Genomic DNA, 23,564 nt, shown 5'->3' on the forward strand with positions numbered 1-23,564 from the left:
CATACATACACACATACACTTGTACTTGTACTTGTACTTGCTCACTGCCAAAATTGGTCACGTGGGTCTCCCCGGGAGAGGGGAGAGAGACTCAAAAGGAATCTTGGAAAGATGACTCAATTGGCCATTGAACCACCCAACGGCCGACACCCCCTGAAATCCCCAAACTAGGGTGGACTTGAAATGATCCCACTTATGGGCTCACCACACCTCAGTAAGTGGGTGAGGACAAGGTGCAGAAAAAGGATTGACGGCATCAGGGTATCCGTCCCGTGATCCAACATACACACACACACATACATACATACATACATACATACATACATACATACATACATACATACATACATACATACATACATACATACATACATACTCAATCTGCGGACACATACATACATACATGAAGCAATCCGTGATCTCGTTAGTGGTTTAAAGTGTGTGCCACATACACACAAACAAGCATTTTAGCATGATCGAATCAGCCAGTTTATCACCAAACAATCAACCAGTCTATTACCAATAGGGCTGCAACGAATATTCTATTTCACAAACGAACGTATACTCATCCGTAACGAACGAATAACGAATATTCTCTCGAATGCTCAATTATTTCTAAGGATGAAACAAATCATTTAAATAGGAACGAAACTGAATTTTTTGTAAATGAATCGAATACTCTAATTTCAGAAATTTTCAGTGCTCAATATTTTCGGTATGAGGGCAACAGGCTAGGTTAGGTGAACAGAAATTTTCGGTACAGAGAAGCAGTTCCTTATTGGATTATGTGTGTTAGTGTTTGTTCGGTGTATTGAAATTTTAGGTATGAAACAGACGCACCGAAAGTACCGAAAATTAAAGTACACCGAAAATTTGCGAAAGTACAGTATTCGATACCAAAAGAATCTTAGAAAGTGTTTGGCTAGTCCCAGGTTGTTCTAGACCAAGTAGATGTCTAGTGGAGTCATGTCCCCTTTCTCAACACATAACACATGTACATATCACTCCATCTGTCCAAGAATTACTACAATAGATCGACACGAGCAGAGTGTGCGCACGTGTCAAAACGAACGAATACTCTAAAGGGGAAAATATTCCTTCTATCGGGTTCCAAACGAATATCAATCGAATATTCGAATATTCCTTGCAGCCCTAATTACCAAGCAGTTGCAAATGAACTCAAACTCCGCACACCTAGCTCAGCTGGTTCGGCCATATCAGCGGAGCTCAGAACCACTGGGCAAACATGTGACCATGCATGCATCTATTGAACAACAATGTTTTCTTCATCGGCTCAACGCATCAATATCAGAGTGCACTGATAATGCAAAACACTGCAAGAGAGTGCACAGGATGGAGCACGGCAGATCAGTTCATGGACACAGTGCATTCCTGGCAGCAGTGCTAAATTCATGCGCCAACACTTGCACAGCATGTCTTGATCCTCAACGGAGGATTGCGGGCATTCAGTCTGAGTGACCCTCGCACCCAGGCCGTGAACGAATTGCGACGAAAACCTGTTGAGTAAATCAACATGCACACTGGAACTTAGTTGTCCCTACCTTGAGTTGTCGGCGGACTCTGTGCCTGTGTTGTTGCGCCCAGTGGCAGTGTGGTTGGAATCGGGAAACATCCTACTGGAACTCCAGTTGGCAGATTGGGAATGCTCACACTGGGGAAACCTGTGGGTATGCTTGGGAAACCAGTTGGCACGCTGGGAAAGTTGGTGGGAACAGTTGGGACACTTCCAAGATCAACCGTTGGTATACTTGGAAAACCTGTTGGAATATCCACAGTGGGGAAACTACCTGTTGGAATGTCAAAAGTCGGGAAACCTGTTGGAATATCGACTGTAGGTATTGATGGAACAGAACCTGTAGGAATATTGAAAGTGGGAAAGTCTGTTGGGAAACTTGGTAGTGAACCTATTGTGGGAGGACTGCCAGTTGGAATATCAAACGTAGGAAGACTGCCCACTGTAGGGAAACCAGTTGGAATATTTCCTGTAGGAAGATCAACTGTTGGGAAACTTCCAATTGGGAATGTGAATGCACCAGTTCCTGGATTGAATGTGGGAAATCCAATGTATTCATAACCTGGTGGACAGGTGACTGGCTGAGTGACCGTTGGAGTGACTGATGGAGTGACTGGAGGAGGAGCAGGTGCTGCAGGGCAAACCGATTGAAGGCAAACACAAGAAAAAGGCTCATTAAAATGTGTGAGAGAAATTGTCATCTCTTTTTTTGGGGCCATAGTGAGATTTGAAACTGCTTAGTATAGGCTGCACATGAAAATGTAGCGGCAGTTAAAGGGTTAAGAACTAGTTCACATTTGGTTGAATATGGATGCACTTGCTTGACCACTGACTATAATAGTTGTGGCAACGGCCATTCTGACCATGTGAACTTTCCGACCTTGCATCAGCACACAGGGCAGTCAAGATCAATTACAGTCACGAAATATTAATTTTTTTAAAAAGCTAAGAGTGTCATGGTATAATATCCTCTTTCATGGACAAGATAAACACAAGAATGAATATTTTCCCAAGTGTTCCACAAAATTTCAACAACATGGTACACGGTATCGGAGCTATCAATTCACAACCATGATTGTAGTGCACGCAACCAACTTATCACTGAACCGGTCTGCGGGATGCTGTACAGTGTCAAGCAAGCAATGTGAACTGCCGTACGGTTTATTTTGCAGATAAGAGCTTGCAATGACCGGCACCCTCGCGTGAATTTGAGCTCACAATGTCGTGCCAACAGAAGACTGGATGCAAATGTTCTATTTCTTACATTAAAGCAGTCTAATTTTCCTATGAAGCAGAAACCATATGCAGGGCAAATGACTGTCTACCTCCCCAACACAAGCCCATACGAGACAAGGGGCAAACATCTAGTCTAGTTTGACAAAGGTACAGAATCAGTTAATACGTCTACTACAAGGAATCGTAATCAAAAGCACTGACGTTGTCACAACAATTTCATTCAAAAAACTTCACGGTTCTCGTGAGACTCGGCTAGAAGCCGAGTTTTCCGCATCCGTAGGACCGCCACCACCCTCTAGGATCAAGGCACAGATGCAGCCCCTATGTAGTGGGAGGTGAGTCACCACAAATTGGTCAAAGACTGAAATTCTATTCACGGCATCCATGTGGTTGTCACAACAAAGTGTAATGCAAGAAATCACAGTGTGCTTCTCATTGTCTTACTTGTTGCCGGTGCAGTGGGTGGTGCAATTGAGAACAAACCAGAGCCAACACAGCTGTCGTTGCTGGGTATATACTGGCACACGGTGAAAGGGAGCGGGTTGCACAATGATGCATCACCACGGCAAGTTAAAGCGTAGTCCTGCAATGTCGTCAAGAACGTGGGTGATTGAGTATCATAGCATACTGGCGGGCCACAGCACTGAGTGGGATAGGAAATACACCCTGCAGGAAAAGTGCAAGCAATGCCAAACACATGGCAAATGCCAATGATTCTCTTCAGAAACACAGTAGTCCTGATGTCTACTTGAGTGTAAGCGCATAGCTACATTGCAGTGGCTGTGTGCTGCGAGCAGCCTTCAATCAAGAGGATTAATTTATAAAAAAGAAAAAAAGGACCAAGGAACGTAAAACGTAGAACGTCAGTACTGTCAGTCAGTGGCGTGCAATGTTATCGTATGAGCTGATTGTTTAGTAACTGGTGGTGTTCATGGACATTACAGCGTAACTTGTAGTTCCTAGGTCCTTTTCCATTTCTATATTATTTGTTTATGGATTCGCAAACTCCATTGGAGCCAGATTCGCTTTTTCACCTTGATCAAGGGCAGTGGGCGAACATTTGGTGAAACTAGAGTGCCATTCACAGCAAACAGACACGGGTCGAGTGTTTGAAGTAAAGTCATGTGATGCGTTTCTTTGTTCGATTTCGTCTGAAGTGAACTTACGTGGAGTAGGGTTAAGAGTTGGTTGACTTGATGCTGAAACACAAGTCACAAACACAAGTTATGCAAGTGAGATTGCAGTAAAACTCGCCTAATCTCCCCACATCCACGCACTCCCGTCTAACATGCAACTTCCAAGCTACAAAACATGACTATTCTACAATAATCATTGCAAAAATTATTTTTTATTAGTATAAAACGGGTTCTTTTTTTGTATGAAATTAGTAGGTATGTTTGAAGTCGCAGGCAATTGCTAGTTTGGGGCAGTGGCCGTTCCAATTTTCCTGGATACGGGCAGTTCTACTGAATCTTCGGGGGAGATGTGCCCCTGCATGTAGCATCGAGAATCATCCAACCCGGAAGTGCACCTCTGTGCCATAACAAGTCTCACATATGTTAACGAGTCAATATAAAATTAATGAAGAAAACCATAAGTATAGTGAATGAGCAGAAAAAAAGAGTGCGAAAAAAACAGGGCTTTCTGCTTCATGCTACTTTTTTATATCTTCAATGGTACATTCCAAAGTTCTGTCGAGGTTCTAGGGCGCAAGATATTGGGCAACATGTCTACTGGCGCCCGATCATACTGCGTTTACGTTACATCGGTAATTTACCTTGCGTTGTAGCTCCCAGAGGCAGTGTAGTTGGAATCGGGAAGCATCCCGCTGGAACTCCAGTTGGCAGATTTGGAAAGCTCACGCTCGGGAAACCTGTGGGTATGCTAGGGAAACCAGTTGGCACACTGGGGAAGTTGGTGGGAACAGTTGGGACACTTCCAAGATCAACAGTTGGTATACTTGGAAAACCTGTTGGAATATCCACAGTGGGGAAACTACCTGTTGGAATATCGAAAGTAGGGAAACCTGTTGGAATATCGACTGTAGGTATTGATGGAACAGAACCTGTAGGAATATTGAAAGTGGGAAAGTCTGTTGGGAAACTTGGTAGAGAACCTATTGTAGGAGGACTGCCAGTTGGAATTTCAAACGTCGGAAGACTGCCCACTGTAGGGAAACCAGTTGGAATATTTCCTGTAGGAAGATCAACTGTTGGGAAACTTCCAATTGGGAATGTGAATGCACCAGTTCCTGGATTGAATGTGGGAATTCCGATATACTCGTATCCTGGTGGACAGGTGACTGGCTGAGTGGCCGGTGGAGTGACCGATGGATTGACTGATGGATTGACTGGAGGAGGCGACGGTGCTGTAAGACAAACCAATCAAAGACAAGCACCAAGGAAAGAAAGCAGCACTTAAGAATCAGTGTACACGAAATTTGAGATCACAGTTCGAAGAAACAAAGCAGACTCTGCAGAGGACGTTCGGGTTTATTGTAACGCCTAGTTTGCTGCCAGGCGAAGATCATCAGACAGCCTTCTATGTTCTAGGCTCGATCAAGGACATTGGCCACTTTCTGCAGCTTAGGCAAAAATCAAATTTCTTAGTTTGGAGCATTATATGAATTGTACAATAATTGAAGATCTCCCTCCTTCTAGTGGAAGAAAGCAGAGCTTTGAAAAGTAAAGGTAATTACCATTTCCATTCTAAATGTTTGTTAGTGCACATGACAATCTTGCTTTTCTGCCGTGATTGGCTACCATCTAGTCTCCCCAATAGAGGTTTACATTGGGCATGGGGCCCTGCTTGCTGATGCTGTCTGCCTTACTGATATATTTGTTGTAGATGTGCATATAACATTCTTTCATCCTTTACCTCGTTCAACTTTTCTCGAATGGATATCTTCACGCGCCCAACTCTGTATTATTGTTTTTTTTCTTAGGTTTCATTGAAGTCGTTGAAATTCTCCTCTCCAACACAACGAGTATGTGTTGCTCCGCCAGTGTGGGGTTTTAAGGACGCAGTCGTCCCAGGGCGTACACTAAGTGCTCTTGGTTTGACTATGTATTCATGGATTGTTCAGCCTGGGTACGTTTCAGCACAGTTTTTCCGCCAATACGCTGCATAAATTGACGTCATTGCGCTTCGTCACATTGTCACCAGGTACTGATTTGAGAAGTAATGGTACCTCATCAGATTGACTACTGGCTTTGTCTCTTCGTGTGGTAATATGGAACAGGCAATGCGTTTATAACAGGGAATCGAAATCCTAAGCACTGACGTTGCCACACCCAAAGTGTAATGCAAGAAATCACAGTGTGCTTCCCATTGTCTTACTTGTTGCCGGTGCAGTGGGTGGTGCAGTCGGTGGTGCAATTGAGAACAAACCAGAGCCAACACAGCTGCCGTTGCTGGGTATATACTGGCACACGGTGAAAGGGAGCGGGTTGCACAATGATGCGTCACCGCCGCAAGCTATTGCGTAGTTCTGCAATGTCGTCAAGAACGTGGGCGATTGAGTATCGTAGCATACTGGCGGGCCACAGCACTGAGTTGGATAGGAAATACACCCTGCAGGAAAAGTGCAAGCAATGCCAACCACACGGCAATGATTTTCTTCAGAAACACAGTAAATGTAGCACTACACTTTTAAAAGAAACATTGTAGAATTACATTTTCTGATAATGCATGAAAAGTGATTTTTGCAATTTTTTGAGTCCTTGAGTCCTAAACAGGGGGGGGGGGGGGGGGAGCTGTCTCGAATGTTTTTTTACCCTTATCCCTTAACTCATACATATTCAAAAAATTCTCACAAATGGATCTTTTGGGGAATGAGAAAAGGAAGCACCAAATATCAACTTACTGTCTACTCCTGTGACTGGTGGTGCAGCTGATTACACAAAACACAACAAGAACACGTGAACATGGTCAATGTTGTGACAATGAGCATCAATAAAATTATTCCCGTAGCTATGCAGAAGACGTTACTTCAGTAACGTCTGGCGCTAGCCAGGGTCCACACAGCTTTAATTTGGTATTTGTTTGTGTGTTTGTTTGTTTGTTTGTGTCACGCCTGGCGCTATCCGTATCTGACGGCAAAAAAGCATAGGATAATTATAAATTTTTCAATTCTCCTATTTTTTTTCAGGCATATCCTGGGATTCGAACCCGCACTATCGCCCTACATGCATTCCCCCTTACACTTCGCATTCATACCCATTCTTCCAAGTTGCTTCACGTTAGTATCTTGCGTTTGAAAGCCCTATTTGAATATTGCGGGCAGCTGTATGTGGCCAGCTGTGTTTGATGGTACGGTACGGTACGGGAGACGGTGTTGTATTACCCTCGATCGTACCTGTCCCGTACCTATCCCCTACCGTACCGTGCCATCAAAGACGGCTGGCCACAATGCATATTCAAATAGGGCTTTCAAATGCAAGATCACAATGTGAAACAACTTGGAAGAATTAGTATGTATGCGAAGTGTATCGGGGGATGCATGCAGGGCGCGCGATAGTGCGGGTTCGAATCCCAGGTTATGTCTTAAAAAAAGGATTTTTTTAAAGAATTTATAACATCCCTATGCTTTTTTTTTGTCTAGGTCATCAAGGCAAAAAAGCATAGCGTAGGGCCCTGAGCTTCCAAGCTCTCTCGTTTCTCGGTAATCAGCGGCACTGACAACTCCTCAAAGAGCGAAGAGATCCCCCAGATTCTATGAAATATACCAAGAAGGTAATGCACCATACATAGGAAGAAATTGACCATTCTAGAGGCTGCTAGTATTTCAAAAGAACGGTATGTTTCTTCTCTAAATTGTTTTGTCCTAAATTGTCTTATGCTTGATATAAGTGAAGATGTACCTCTCTCTCTTTCTCTCTCTCTTTCTCCCTCTCTCTCTCTCTCTCTATCTCTCTCTCTCTCTCTCTCTCTCTCTCTCTCTCTCTCTCTCTCTCTTTCTCTTTCTCTCCCTCTCTCTCTCTCTTTCTCTCTCTCTCTCTCTCTCTCTCTCTCTCCCTCCCTCTCTCTCTCTCTCTCTCTCTCTCTCTCTCTCTCTCTCTCTCTCTCTCTCTCTCTCTCTCTCATACACCGCCGGGGAATGGAGGCCGACGTTTAGGAAGGGGACAATATGGTTACCAGCCATCGATGGCAGTATGAAAGTGAAAAAAGTACGAATACACCAGGCACGGACAACATGCACTGCGCGAGTCACGGAGAACGAAATGTAAATGCATGCATAGCATACGCTGCAAGAAGACTCTTACTGCAAAACCTGAATCTTTTACGGGGCACAATGCTCAGCGTTTAAAAAGACAGTTCTGTGATGGCGGGATCGTTTATTTAGACTCGTCGCACTTTCAGCTCATGCAGTATATGACGATGGTCGGTTACCATGGTTACCCCCTTCACAGGTCAGTCCAGAAATCACAGGAATCCTGCTCCTGGAGGACTTACTGGCAACGGTCGGTACAGTACCAGTATTTTGTGGCACACTGAAAGATCCTAGCTGCTCGCAGAAGCCAGTAACAGGGCTGACACTGCACTGTGCAAACCGTGCTGGGTTGCAGGATGTCGGATCGCCACACCTGATCGCATAATTCACAACGATGGAGGAGTAGTTGGCGAAGGTTGAGTCGATGCAACGAGGTGCCCCACAGCACTCCTCTGGAAAAGAGACACATCCTGGAATTCACACCACGCCAAATAAAAGGGCAACATGAAGAAAATGACACTTGGCAAATGTTCACACCATACAACATTAATTGATGCACGGTGCTGCTTCAAACCAAAGCGGTCGAAGTGAGAAACACTGACGCTCATACTGCAGCATTATACAGGGGAGGCTTCTTATCCGTTTTTGCCCAGTGGTCACACTTACTTCGAAGCACTGGCTATTCATTATTATTTTTGTTCAATTGTTGGATTGTCAGCACTCATAACTCGCACACGATTGTGTTTTCTCTACCCTACAATTCATTCCTACTCGAATTTGGCAAAAATAGTGTGATCACATTCACTTACTGGGAGTGAGGTCAATAGTCGGTTGAGGTGAAGCTGAAACAAAAGTCACAAACAGATATGATTCAGGACATCGTAGAACTCTGATAGTACATACCCTGGTGGGCAGCTGGAAAGTGTACTTGGCATCCAAAGTACCTCTTATCCCAACATACATGTACTTCAGTACGGATGAATACACCCGCGCTGCAGACAATGTGTCCGTACAAAGCAAGAGTGTGTCTTGTCAGACCTCGCATACCGTATTTCTGCAAATAAAAGGCCGTCCTCGTATACAACGCCTTCCTCGTATACAAGGCCGGGGCGGGGGGGGGGGGCGATTGAAAAAATAAAAGACCGTCTCCGATTAGAAGACCGGGCCTACTAAATGAGTCTTTGTCCTTGTGTTAAAAATAGAAGACCGTGCTTAAACTGTGGAAAAAATAGAAGACCGTGCTCAAACTGTGTAGAAGAAAATGGAAGAACGGGGGTAAAACTGAGTGGCGAGAAATAGAAGACCGGGGTCAAACTGGGTTGAAAGAATAAAAGACCGTCCTCGAATACAAGACCGTCCTCGATTATAAGGCCGGGTTAGGACGAGGTTGAAAAAATAGTAGACCGGCCTACTATTTGTGGAAATACGGTAACCGCACGCATCCGTTTTCCACAAAATATCTGGACAGGCGAGGGAACCGGACAATCGAACACACACACACTGTATGTATGCATGGCGTATGCTGAAAATCGGTAACCAGCGGTTTTCTTCCGGATGGCGAGAGGACCGGATAAGTGAGGTCTAACTGTACATACTAAGCGAGTTCCACTGTACAATCAAATACCATTGATGCTGCATTAGGGCTGATCCGACTAAGGCTACTTCTCACCTGACAGCCGTCAGTATAAATATAGTCAACACCATTCAACATGGAGTCACAAGGACGTACACGTGCACGTACTTTAAGTCGACAAATTTTCGGCCCATTCAAATTCCGGCCTACCAGGGCTAAAACCCATTTCGGCCGCATCACGTTTTTGGCCTGTACTGCTGCTGCCTGTATACACTGTCACACTGAACCTTGGAAAACAAAATTTCGGCCGCAACGAATTTTTGGCCAAACATGATCAAGCCGAAAATAGCCGAGAATAACTATGCGCCGAATATTTGTTGACCTACAGTAGTCATAACTCAAAAGGCACGAATTTCATTCCTGCCGATTTATTCCATAAGAGCGAATGCAAAAGGGTACGACTTCGACAAACTTCCGTGAAAGGTACTTTGTGCATGGGACATACTGTTTAGGTGCTACCATGAAGGGGTAGTAGCCTCCTGCAACACCTACTGTCGCTTGTTTCCGGAACACCACTGTATGCCAAGTGGCTGTCAAGAAGCCAGCTTTCTGGCTGCTTGGCTGATATGCAGCAGAAGGAACTGAGATTTGAATTGAGCCGTGACCAACCCCACTTCCACGTTGCGGAAATCTCAGTCATGTCACCGCCATGTTCACCCTTATTTTGCAGCAATAATTGATATGAGAGAATCGCGGCAAGGGTTCTTTGGCCTCATACAATGCCTCTTATGTTGAACGGTCTGGACAGTCAGTGTAAAGAAATCCCTCTGTCCGCAAAGCTTTCCATACCGCAGTGGGTGCAGCTTTGTGACAATGAAGGCAGATCGGGGATTTGCTCGCAGGCCTATAGGCAGTCATGAGGAAAGTTAGTGCGCAGGCTTTATGTTTGCATGCTGAAACTCTGTGCATGGAAACAGATCCACTGTGGAGACTGGTCTCCTTCACGGCGGTCAACCATGTGTTTGGTTCTTCCACCAAAACTGTTTATGCACGCCATCACTTTCATTTGGGTGTGAATAACCCAATGCTCCGTGCACAGCACATACTCTGGTCACTCTGCTATGTATGTGCGTCAGCCAAGGACATGCCCGTGCTATCCACAGCTTCCCTACATTCACGCTGTACCTTGTGTTGTCGCTCCCAGTGGCAGTGTAGTTGGAATCGGGAAACATCCCGCTGGAACGCCCGTTGGCAGATTCGGAAAGCTCACGCTGGGGAAGCCCGTTGGGAAATCGGTTGGAATGGTTGGCACGCTTCCGATATCGACTGTCGGTACACTCGGAAAGCCCGTTGGTACATCGACAGTGGGAAAACTGCCTGTTGGAATATCAGGGGTCGGGAAGCTTGGAAAACCCGTTGGGATATCAACCGTGGGGAAACCCGTTGGGATATCAACCGTGGGGAAACCCGTTGGGATATCAACAGTCGGAAAATCTGTCGGAAAACTTGGCAGAGAACCTATTGTAGGTGGACTCCCGGTCGGAATATCAAACGTTGGAAAGCTGGCCGCCGTAGGGAAGCCAGTTGGAATAGTTACGGTCGGAAAGTCCGTTGGGAATGTTCCAATTGGGAATGTAAATGCACCCGTTCCTGGATTGAACGTGGGAAATCCAATGTATTCATATCCTGGTGGACAGGTGACCAATGGAGCAGTAGCTGGAACTGCAGCTGAGGCAATAAAAGAGATCAAGCAAATAGAAGGCACCGTCAATGTGGATTACCACCCAAGCAAACCCCGTAACAGGCCACGGTGATGATCAAAAAGAGTGCACTGTGAAGGCTCTCGCAGCTTCATCGTAAAATCACAGCCCAATGATAATCAAAGTCGTGATACTGTGATACTGTGATACTGTGATACTGTGAGCGTGAGTGCTACATCTGTACAGTGATACCTTTCCAGACCAACCACACGCACAGCTTACAAGAGACTAGCTACCTAAAGTCCGACACGCCAGTGCTTTACCGCACATTCTAATTCAACTGCAACCACCTTGGAGACATGACTGCACAGATAATATGCCAAGTGAGATGTGTAAACACTGGGTCCTCTTGCACGAGATCCATAGCCAATTCTGTACACCAGCGCATGCATGAATTCATTCCTCCATTTGGCCATACAGTAAAACCTGATAAGGCGACCACCTGCCCCAGAGGACCACTGCTAACAGGAACAAGGGATGCCATGTGCAGTCAAATGACTCTGGATAAGGAGACCACCTGGTAACAGAGACCAAATTTCGAAGGTCCCCTGAGCGGTCGTCTTAGACAGGTTTCACTGCATTTATGTACAGAGGTGCCGTCGGAGGAACGTTATTCCGAAGATAGTTTCATATGCTATAGAGGTTATGCGACTACATCATTAGTTGAGACGTGTTGGCAACGAAGCGGCACAGCAATGCACTTTCTAGCACCAGCAACTCGCGAGCAGCTCCCTACTAGTACTACACTGGCGCGACTCACTCTGTATACATAGCGCTCATAAGCGGTTTCGTTGTATGCTTAGCGCTCATAAGCGGTTTCGTTGTATGCTTAGCGCTCATAAGCGGTTTCGTTGTATGCTTAGCGCTCATAAGCCGTTTCGTTGTATGCTTAGCGCTCATAAGCGGTTTCGTTGTATGCTTAGCGCTCATAAGCGGTTTCGTTGTATGCTTAGCGCTCATAAGCGGTTTCGTTGTATGCTTAGCGCTCATAAGCGGTTTCGTTGTATGCTTAGCGCTCATAAGCGGTTTCGTTGTATGCTTAGCGCCCATAAGCGGTTCCGGAGTTCCGCCGACTCATTTTTTAAGACTTCTTTCGCATAACCTCTATAAAAGAAAACTGTTCGTGTTTGTGCCATGAAATGAAGTGGTACTTACTAGCTGCTGCGTGTGGATCGAGATGTTTCCAGGAACAGTGAAGCATAGTCGAAATTGTTCGTACAGCAGAAACAAACACGCAAACGCACGCACGCACGCACACAAACACACACACACACATCAGTCCGTTAGCACCAACAACACATTAGCGGCGGGTATCGATCGACACCGACGCAAACACACACAGTCAATGTAGTACGTACCATTACGGACAACACAAAAGAGCAAAGGGTAGGTCTACGTGTGGTGACTACAATTGTAGTCAGTAGATCCACAACAGAACTTTGCACGATCCGGCAAGTTTGCTTGCTATGTTGCCGCCGAACCAGCTCCAGACCAGGGTGCATGATTCAAAATGCAAAATCTATCAGGCCAAATACCTGGCAACAAAGGAACAGTTATACAGAACCTACTACACCCTACATGCCAGAAGACGGACGAGCTACGAGCAGTAGCATTTTACTGTCCCCAAGATGTCACGAAACAATACAATGCTGGCCACGACTTTACTTTTGTTTTCGAGTCTTCATAATTATGTAACAAACTATTCACTTCTTCGGCCCGGGAAGAAAGAAGGTTAGAGGACCCAGTTCGCGGTCAGGTGGTAACGGAGGCTGATGACACCTGAACCATGACTTCTGCAAAGTGCAATCAACCGATGCTGAGTAGGTGCTCAAAATAAAATTAATTTTTAGATACTGTGAAGTAGTTGATAAAATAATTATGGTGGTAAAGACACACCTGCCCAGTGCCCACACATGTATTTACCGCCGGCCATATTGCCAGGTGCGTCTTTACCACCATAATATTATGTATCAACCATAAGTACAGCTGCAGTGGTGTCTTCATGCTGTGACTCAGTGTGAGGTGTGACTCTGTGAGGGAAAAAAGGCCAGATGAGTGCCAGTCACACTCCTGATCCCAGCGCTAGCATGCAGCGCTAAGTATGCGAACGCAGGGACTCACTCAATCGCGCGCTGACTTCAAGTGGTTGACACCACCACTCATCAAGCACAAGGGATAGGAGTTCAGAAATCTTTCATGACTCCTTGCAGTTGGTTGCCATTGGCATTGGAGAAGATCATATTTATGGCAGCTAGCATGACAAGTGCCAGTTTATCTTTATGCACCCAGCGTGGCTCTGCATGCCTGACAGATAAAGCGTCACCTCTCTAGCTCTGTAGTACTACTGTAGTCGGTAGTAGACCAGGTAGCTCTACGTACAACCTGTCTTCACGCGCAAGGAAAAAAAGATGTAGCACTCCTACTGGAGTCCTAGTCCTAGGGCCGCGCGCCATGATCGTGTCACAAATGACCGTAGATCTACGTACAGTAGTCAAAGAGCGCGAGCCGAGTCCGCCTCTTTGGCCATGGCTGTGGGGCTGCGGCCGCGCGGCTCTCGCCACGCGCGCGTCGGTACGCGGTGCATGCAGTGCTGGGATGAGTTTTGTGCATTATTTTATTTTTTGTTGTTGTTCATGCAAACTCAAAAGAATAGTGATTGCGCAGTGTAATCTGCTGGAGGAAGCTTGCTTTGTGGTAGGACAGGCTCACGTTTGGCAAGCATAGGAAAGCGAGAGCTCGGCGAGAAATCTGATTCAGGTGTGAGGAAGAGAACCTGGTCATTCCGCTCAAGTCATTGGTGCCGTTTTTAGACGTAGAAAAACTGAAGAAAAAAACTGAGCAACAGAGAAAGTAAACTATTATTTTGGTCCGGGCAGCATGGAGCGATGGAGAGGTAAAATAGCACTAGTGACTGGTGCCTCGGCTGGTATTGGAGCTGACGTTGCTGCTCGCCTGGTCGGCCATGGCATGGTGGTGTACGGCTGTGCGCGAGGTGTGGATCGCATCGAGCAGGCCGCCCTGAAGCTGAAGGATGCTCCTGGGCGGCTGATCGCCGTGCAGTGCGACTTGCTCAAAGATGACGAGGTGCTCCGGATGTTTGAACGGATTCAGGCCGAGCAGGGTACGCTCCACCTGTGTGTGAACAATGCCGGCATGGCGCGCAAGTCGACGATCCTGGACGGATCGCGCGACCAATGGCGGGAGGTGTTTGAAGTGAACGTCCTAGCCGTACGCCAGTGCACGCAGGAAGCTGTCAAGCTCATGAAGCAGGGCAAGGTCGAAAACGGGCAAATTGTCACCCTCAACAGCATGAGCGGCCACAGGTCGACCAGCAACCGAGAGCTGGCATCGTATCAGATGGCCAAACACGCCGTGACGCTCATGACTGAACTGACCAGGCGTGAACTGCGCGATCTGGGCGGCTTCATTCGCATTGGCCAAATCTCGCCCGGCATGGTTGAAACTGAGTTTGAGGCGCGATGCAGTGGTGACCCGCAGGCAGCCAAAGAGAAATATGCCTCGCTCGAGACTATTCTACATGCTGAGGATATCACTGATGCACTGATTCACATGATTGGCGCTCCGGAACACGTGGAAATTCACGACGTCCTCATGCGCCCAACTACTCAGAAGTTCTGAGGTGTTCGTGTGGAGATCTCTGACGGATGTACTTGGACCGGAACGTGTCGATTTCACTTGCCGCCTGCCGTATCGAATACGCGAGGCGATATTTTTTCTTATCAGGACCAATTACTATAATGTGTCAATGCTGACATGGCATTGTGTGTTTAGAAAATTATAATGATAGCACATTGAATTTTGTTTCGTGAAGTTATCTGGAGTTCTCCGCGATGAATTTCCACCTGGAAAGTTTTGCCAGCAGAGGCACTGGCTATATTTAATCCATTCTTCTTCACGTTGTTTTCGTGGCAAAGCAAGCATTCTCTGGGGAGGCGGCGCAGAGACCAATCCCTGTGGCGGTCTTCATAAATTTGGCGGATATGAACTTTGGAGGTTGTGTGTGGCTTATAGCTTGCGGCAGAGCAATCTCCTGGGTCCGATCCCCAGTAGGTGTCGTCAGCCTAAGTATTTGCGGCTCGAGTCAGTGTACTTCTTTAAATGTCTTACTGTGCATCTTCTACTGATCGTTCTGGTAAATGCTTTGTTGTTCATTGAACTGCATTGCAATCAGTTCAGCCAGTGACTCTGAGACCCGAAGACAAGACCTATTAAAGAAGGTCGAAACAGTTAGCTATCGGGAGATTGATTCTTGTGTTGCTACGCCTCGCCTTGGTCGATCACACGGTTACCTTGCCTTGTACAAAGCTCGCTGTGTTTCTTGAGTGAGAGCACTGTGACGTTGATACTTTAGAAGCCGGTGTCAATAAATCATAGAAAAGAAACCTCGGTTGCTCACTGTACATAATTGTACATGTTTGTCATCGGTCAGCCGGTCACTCTGAGCTTCGCAAAGCATTTGTGATGAGGATTCCTATTCTAGGCGGAGACAAAATAGCAATTGCATGTACTGAAGTATTGATAGAAACACACAACCAATCTACAACCAGCAGACAGCGATTCAAAACTGCTTCAACACATAGCAGGAGCACATAATTCAGGCTCTTCAAAGCTTAAAGACATACAGAAATTTGTCACAACTGCACTTTCGCGCCTTCTCTGCAGGTGATATACATGTACAGGCAGGAGCAAAGGTCGAAGACTGAGAACAATAAATTATGTACAGCAGTGACAGAGAGGTAATACATGTAGAACAGTGCAAAGAAGAATAGCAAAACAAAAACACTGAAACACAATTATTAGTGCAATTAGGAGTATAATCGATGCAGACATGGCCAGACAACAACGAGTTCATGGAATTTTTTAAGGATTTTTATGTTATTCAAAATCGATTTTCGTGTTCCGCTCATCAGTGAATAGTATCGGAACTGAGGGTACTGTGTACAACAATAGAACATTTTATAACAGCATAATTAATTAAAAGTGTGAACAACAAAGGAAGTGCTACAGCATTACATAATAGGTGTCAAACATAGTGCTAACGTATATAACTGAGTGCAGCCACAAAGCAAGAGGTGATACAGTGCAACATGACACAACATTTACATCTGATAACCAGCTACGAGAACAACTTTAGCGCGACTACATGCTTCTTTTGTTTACAAAGAACAGGATTATGCACACGAATACATACAGCTTCCAGAACCTTCAACTGCTTAACATAACTTGCACGGCACAAAACAGAAAAGTGAGAATCATCGTACACAACAAGACAATCTGGACGTGATAACAAGTGACAAAATACAGCTGACTTTTTGCTCACGTCGCTCTCTTCCGTCTCATCCCGCTCCTTTCCTTCGACCTCCTCCGCCTTATCCTCGTCCTCCGTCTCATCTTCATCATCATCGTCCTCATCACCACCATCATCATCATCAGTCACTTCCTCATCATCCGTTTGATGCTCAGTCTCACTGCACTCCTTATCAGCCTCCAACATGGCTCCATCATCTCCACCAGCATCACAAGTCGTTTGACCGCTGCTCCGCGTCACCGTTGCTGGGTTCTCTGCTACTGCACACCCATTTCCACTGTCCATTTTGCGTGGACCAAGTCCATTCCGTGCATAAATTTCAAGTGAATAGTTTGCTGTGCTTCTTCTGGGTCTATGGGTGAGGATATTGGTTTCATTTTGGTTTGTCGATGATCTCCCTCTCTGTCCAGACACAGTCGGCACCGTGGATCCCAGCACCGGGGGGACCACCGTCTCGGTAGTCACCAAAGGTAAAGGGGGTGGCTCAGGCGGAGGCACGGGCAACTGCCGAGGTGAAGGTTCAGTGTGTCTCGGTGGCCCCTCCTCCATTCCAGGACGATGATGTTGTGCTAGAGTAGGCTCCGCTGCCGTTTGCAGTGGGTCGAGAAGTGGTGGCCAGGTCAATGATGGCAAACCCACCCCAGCCCCAGCCACCCACGGCACCCCAGGTGGTGGGGCCGGTGGTGGCACGGGAACAGGCGGCGCTGTCGGCACAGCGTGTTTGTCTACTGAGCTAACTGGGTTCTTACACGGTCTACCACGCTTTGGCCTCTTTGCTCTGGCTGCTGGTGGTAATAAGTGCAACGGCACATGTTGTCTGATACGTGCGTTCAGGTGTTGAAGAGTCCTACCAACGTACCGGGCAGCACAATTCCGGCACTCAAAGAGATAAACCAAATGGCTTGAAAGCTGGGGAGGTAGGACATCCTTCCTCACCATGAACGCACGTACCGTGGTGAACACGGGGATGAAGTGGGCAGCAAAGTATGTTTTATTGACTAGGGTCTTGATAGCTCTGGACATGCTGACAGACGCGTTGCCTTTCCAAGGCAGGCATAAGTAGATAGGACACTTCCGAGGACCTGTGAATGTATCTTTGTTATTAGATTCTTGCTTCAGTATTTTGTTCAATAAGTCATGTGGGTATCCATTCTTAAGGAATATTGATCTGAGAAATTCCAGCTCGTCGTTGAGCTTCGTTTCAGAGCAGAGCCGCTTTGCTCTCCCCACCAGGTTACGTACCAGGTTCACTTTGTATTGATGTGAGCAATATGAATCATAGACGATGTACTGCCCAGTGAAAGTGGGCTTTCGGTAGACTGATGTTACGACGCTGTTATTAGATTTTTCTACCTGCACATCCAGAAAGGCGAGTTTGTTGTCATGCTCATGCTCACATGTGTATCTAAGCGCTGGGTGTAGGTTGTTTAGATGATGAAAGAATGTGTCACATTGCTCAACGGAATCAAAATATGTAAAAGAATCATCGACGAAACGAACGTATACCTTAGGCCACATCGACTCATTGATCAAGGATTCACAGTATCCAACGAATATATTTGCCAAAACGGGTCCAAGGGGGGACCCCATGGCCACACCGTCCACCTGCCGATACATTATGTCGTTGAACGAGAACTCTACGCCAGTAGTGACCAAGGACATTAACTTACGGAAGGCTGTCTCCGACAACCAAGGAGTATCTACCGAATCATTTCGATACAGTACATCAGCACAAATATCGATTGTCTCATCCAATGGTACGTTCGTGAACAATGATACTACGTCAAATGAACACATATGAGCACTAGCGGGAACCTGATGAGAGCGCAAGATATCTACAAACTGGAAACTGTCTTTCACTGTGCGCGTACAGTAATAACTTTGTACGACCCCGAGAATAACACAGAGCCACTTAGAAATGCTGTACTGTGGAGATGAAACCATTGATAGTATCGGTCGCAAAGGACAATTGGTTTTATGTATTTTTGGCAAGCCATAAAGTCGTGGACGGATGGAACCCATTGGCTTGATTTTAAGAAACTCGCCATTGGTAATTTCCTTTTCGGCTTTTAGTCGCTTGAGATACGTAACTAGGTTCTTCTCTACTTTTACGGTGTTGTCATGAGTCGCGACTGGGCCTAATTTTGAGAACTTCGAGGTATCATCAAGGATGACTGCCATTTTAGAAAGGTATTCCTCTCTAGTGAGGATGACTGTGGCCCGTCCTTTGTCAGGTCGGGTGATAATGATCGCATTGTTTTTAATGAGTTCCTGGCGAGTTTTAAGATGTTCACGAGATAAGGAGAATGTGCTGCGATCAGGAGGCTTCTCGGCATGCTCCTCCGCTATTGCCCTAACACTGGCAGTGCATACGGCTTGTTGGGCATTAGATACTGGCGTAAGGTTGATGAGTTTTTTGTGAAATAATTCAAATTCTGTTAGGATGACCTCTTTCTTGTTGCTGCTTGGAGGAATACCGAAGTCCGTGCCTCGGCAAAGTAGTTCCTTTTGGACGGTAGTAAGCTGGATGTTAGCGCGGTTAATAATTGTATCCGTATTCATGTGGAGCGAACCAAATCGCTTTACGCGTAACCACTTGTAATTCTTCTCATACTTTGCAATCAACTTAACTTGTTGTTTATTGTCATTTGCAGCAATTAGGGAACTAAATCGAAGGTAGTCATGGAATGAAAGGAACGCGCGAGCAGCACGATACAATCCTCTAAACTCAGACTGTACAGTACGAAGTGTGTCCGAGGACCGGGCTATATCCTCTTTCAGAAACACTCTTTCTATCTCTAGTGCATGATATGCCCGGGCCTTGTGCACTCGGCTCTGGATGGAGCTCGGGCACACGCCATTATCGCGACAACGCTGAAGAAACGAGATATTTAGTGCAATACTACGACAAACATGGCGTTTCCGCAAGGCTTTGTTCAGAACAACTATCTGTTCACTATTGTATCTCCGCTTAAGGTATTTAAAGAGTCGGCGTGGAGAAAGCAATTTTATTAGTGCAATTAGGAACACGAAAATCGATTTTGAATAACATAAAAATCCTTAAAAAATTCCATGAACTCGTTGTTGTCTGGCCATGTCTGCATCGATTATACTCCTAATTGCACTAATAAAATTGCTTTCTCCACGCCGACTCTTTAAACACAATTATAATAATTTTTTACTGAATACCACAGTACCATCAGATGCTGCACAGCGGGGGCGGTGGCATATTGGATGGAAGTGGGGGCGGGGCAAAAGTAACTCCTCCGACCAAAGGTCTCGGAATCATCGTTACTCCTGTGCGCCGATACACGCCGATACACAGGAGAAAAGAAACATGTGCATCCAAGAGGGAAGCACCGGCTTTGCAAACGATAATGGGGAAATTTGAGATTGAGATAGAACAAAACAATAGTAAAAGCAGTGCACCGTAGGAAGATGGAGAGAACTGATAATCGGATTTTAAGGCTGAGCGAAGGGGATCAAAGAGGGGTAGAAGGGAGCTGGAGTGCGGTCAGTATAATTAGGCTGGTGGTGTGTTGGCTGCGATGGAGAGATCATAGCCTGTCTGTGGCCCACTCCCACTTGCTGCGCCGCAAGTGGTCGTTGACGTTTTTCTTGAACGTGTGCATACCTCTGCGAGAAGGGGGAGACTGCAGAAGGGTAGGTGGGAGCTGATTCCCGAATGTGTGACCCATGCATGCACGTCATACTCTAATGGAAAGAATGACAAAAAGGTGCAATTGAACCTTCAGTATCGAGGTCTTTGATAAGCTGGCACTCTTACTTTATTTCAGTGCCTCCCATAGGACATTGCCATCGTACACCTTTCAGGACTCGCGGCCCGAAGGGAGGTCCGCAGAGTGTTGTTTTCCTTTACAAAGATACATGTAGTTGAGCTTCTCGTAGTTCCATTGGAATTATTTGATAAGAACCGTTTCGAAGGTCAATCACGGGTCCGCGCATGCTCGGAAGGTTCACGCGTTCAGGATACCCTTTGTTTCTCAATCATGGTCTTAGCTGCAGTATTTTAACATCGACCAGAATCCTGATGTTCTGTTACTCATCAGACAGATATTTTTGCCTGTGTGCTATGCTATCTCCTGGGTATACCTGTACATGTATAGTGCTTAAAGCGAGATGCACAGACGTTTCGTGAACATAATTATAAAATTAATACCTCTATACCGTGACAAGGCGTCTTGCTCACATGCTAATTCCATGTACCAGTGGCAGTGGTGTAGTCCGCCTCACTATGCTACTAGTACCGGCCAATGCCTTTCATATCCTGACCTTGGAAAACGACTCATACACTTCACGAAGCGGTGCCTATCTCCGGCACTGTGAATAATGTAGTCTGAATACTGTGAATAATGTAGTCTGAATACTCTGCAATAGGTACACTTGTGCCTATGCCATGCACATTAGAATTTGTCGCAGGGGCGGCATTTGGCTGGCGTACTAGTTTATGTCGTCAATGCGTTGCTGAGTTGGCCCATAGTCTTACACCTGGCCACCGGGACCAATGTAGACTTGTGCCCGTGCATTCCACCGAGTCCGGACCTTTCCTTCCATTGCAATTACACATCGCCCCTACTTCCCTTCGTTTTGCTTGTATTGTAGGCCTTGGCGGATAATGCTCGAAAAGGTGGCAGATTCTGCTCGAAAAGCAGTGAAATTGGCAGAACCATACAAACCTTACGGCGGGCAATTCCGCGAATTCTGCTCCATTTCTTTATCCACATACCAAACATGCATGAAACTTACCCGAAAAAGTACCGAATTCTGCCAATTCTTCTGCCGGCATTATCCGCCAAGGCCTATTGTATTGCCACTTCTACTGTTCGCTCTCCTTCATACATTATTATACAATGTACATGTATATTAGTAGAGCTGTGTAAAAATCCCACTTGTGCTCAAACCCTCACCAGCTGTACTTCCATGTACCTATCCAGCTGTCAATGGCTGCCTCCGGGAAACCTTGGTAGGGACCGGAACGCTCAAGGCATTAATGATGCAGTTTATAAACATCGACCGTGATCAGCCGGTTGCGCATTAAATGATGCAGTGTGTAAACATCGACAGTGATCAGCTGGTTGCGAGACAAATGAATGGGACAAGGGTTCCTCGTACATGTACATGGCCCACATGACCTCTAGCCTGTGCACAGGGCGCCGGATGTCAGTAGCAAACAATGTTTTGTTTACATCCACACAGCTTGTAATAGCTAGGGACGTGTGCGCCTGGTGGTACCAGTAGTGTCCTTGTTCCATTGCAATGATACAAGTAGTAATATTAGTAATTGAACTTTTTTATTGGAGCAAGAGCACGACCATAAGGTGTGAAACCTGTCAGCATTAAATGTGAAAACACAGAACCAATTCTCACGAGATGATGTGAAATCCCGACACTTTCTAAAGCAGAATTCGCCGTATCCCACGCAGTCATTCATCGTGAGTTTGGTACGATTATCAAAGAGTGTACGCTGATCATGATAATCTGTGTTCAGTATTGCTCCTTTCGTTCATGCAAACTAGACAGGCCTCACAGGAGTCTGGAACAAGGTCTTGTTTTCCAATCTGACAGGAAAACATGGGTGTCCTCTGGCAGAATCGCATTAGAATCTTCCGGCTGCCATTACATGTATTTTCGTGCATATTCCTACTGTAAGCTAGCGGTATATCCGCACAATGTCACTAATCTACCAGCCTGGTCGCAATCACGCTGGTTTACCCTATGGCTCAATTGTACATGTACGTATCGATCATAGTACATGATAGTTTGAGGAATGCACATAAGTTTAGCTGTTATACAAAGTAGGCGTTTTACATTCTAGATGTAGATGTTCTGTACACGAGCGCAACGTCACAATCACGACCGAAGCGCTGGTACATTTTACATTTCCGTCATTCATCTGGTCAGTGAGAATGCCGCACCTGAAGCCCTCCTCCAAGCAGGACTTTCTCTGTGTTACGTGTCTAAGATGAAAAATAGACGTATTTTTCCTGAACCCAACTCCGCTATATGCGCATCTATCCGTACAGTTTATTCACCATCTGTAGCTTCATAGCATGCTTTTCGTGTGCATTGTTGACTCCTATGAACGAACCCCCATCAAATTGAAATCTCGTAAATGGGGTCAAATTCACTATTTCAGAGTCATAGCCTGGCCACGATTGTCGCCAGTGGCAAGTAAGCACTATACACGATAATTATCATGGTCGACCATGCGTGGTTCAGCAGCAATGACACCTATTAGGCTAACGTCCATTGGTGGCGATCAACAGCGAGGATAATCTCCACAATGGGCAGCAGTTTGTCGAGGACAACAGCAAACTCACACAATCCCAGTGCACACAGAACCAGTCTACCAGTCAGTACTTACGTTGAGATTGTGCGTCCGCCGTCCAACACCACGTGAGAGCTAGAATCGCTAACGCCCATCTCAGTCCCGTTCTCCCACTCCGCCGCCTGCAGCCACAGCCTATCGCCGAGGGCTCCATTTCACCGTCTCCTTACAGCTTGTGCACTGAAGAAGATTGCTCGTCCACAGCAAGAGGACGTATTCGCACAACGTCGGCTACTTCTCCTTCGCACGGAGTTCGCCTGGCAAAAGAGGACGATGCGCTCGCTCGCGGTGTGGAAGAGCAGCGGCTCTGAGTTTCGGCGCCGAGCATTCAAACCTACACAACATGCATTAGGGTGCAAGAGCAGAGCCACCCGTGCAGGCTACCAACTCTGTGGTCTGAGATGACTGTCTGGTGTGGATATCGTGGAGTAAGGGTGCTTCACGTGACCAGCCGCAGATTGCCAAATGACGCGCGTGGATTTCGGACTGAATGCACACCGCGCGCTTGAGTATGAAGAAGGAATACAGAAAAGGTCACACCTGCATACGCTGTCGACCTATTTGTCACCAC

General features: G+C 46.2%; 2 protein-coding genes across 2 annotated transcripts in view; one reads left to right on the forward strand and one right to left on the reverse strand.

Annotated features, from left to right (window-relative positions):
• Positions 1–13,248, reverse strand: part of LOC135823583 (mucin-2-like) — a 29,024-nt gene extending 15,776 nt beyond the window's left edge. The window contains exons 1-10 of the mRNA XM_065336428.1: positions 13,239–13,248; positions 10,741–11,283; positions 8,792–8,824; positions 8,225–8,452; positions 6,636–6,662; positions 6,110–6,343; positions 4,548–5,138; positions 3,937–3,969; positions 3,215–3,436; positions 1,563–2,165 (exon numbers count right to left, since the gene is read on the reverse strand). Coding sequence (XP_065192500.1) covers positions 1,563–2,165; positions 3,215–3,436; positions 3,937–3,969; positions 4,548–5,138; positions 6,110–6,343; positions 6,636–6,662; positions 8,225–8,452; positions 8,792–8,824; positions 10,741–11,283; positions 13,239–13,248 — 2,524 coding nt within the window. The remainder of the gene's footprint in view (positions 1–1,562; positions 2,166–3,214; positions 3,437–3,936; positions 3,970–4,547; positions 5,139–6,109; positions 6,344–6,635; positions 6,663–8,224; positions 8,453–8,791; positions 8,825–10,740; positions 11,284–13,238) is intronic.
• A 944-nt stretch (positions 13,249–14,192) lies between these two features.
• LOC135823584 (dehydrogenase/reductase SDR family member 11-like) lies at positions 14,193–14,954 on the forward strand. The gene has a single exon (XM_065336429.1). It carries the CDS (start codon positions 14,193–14,195, stop codon positions 14,952–14,954), a length of 762 nt encoding a protein of 253 aa, XP_065192501.1.
• Positions 14,955–23,564: the final 8,610 nt, after the last annotated feature.

The sequence above is a fragment of the Sycon ciliatum genome, chromosome 8 (genome assembly GCF_964019385.1).
Source record: "Sycon ciliatum chromosome 8, ocSycCili1.1, whole genome shotgun sequence".
NCBI classification, from domain to species: Eukaryota; Metazoa; Porifera; class Calcarea; order Leucosolenida; family Sycettidae; genus Sycon; species Sycon ciliatum.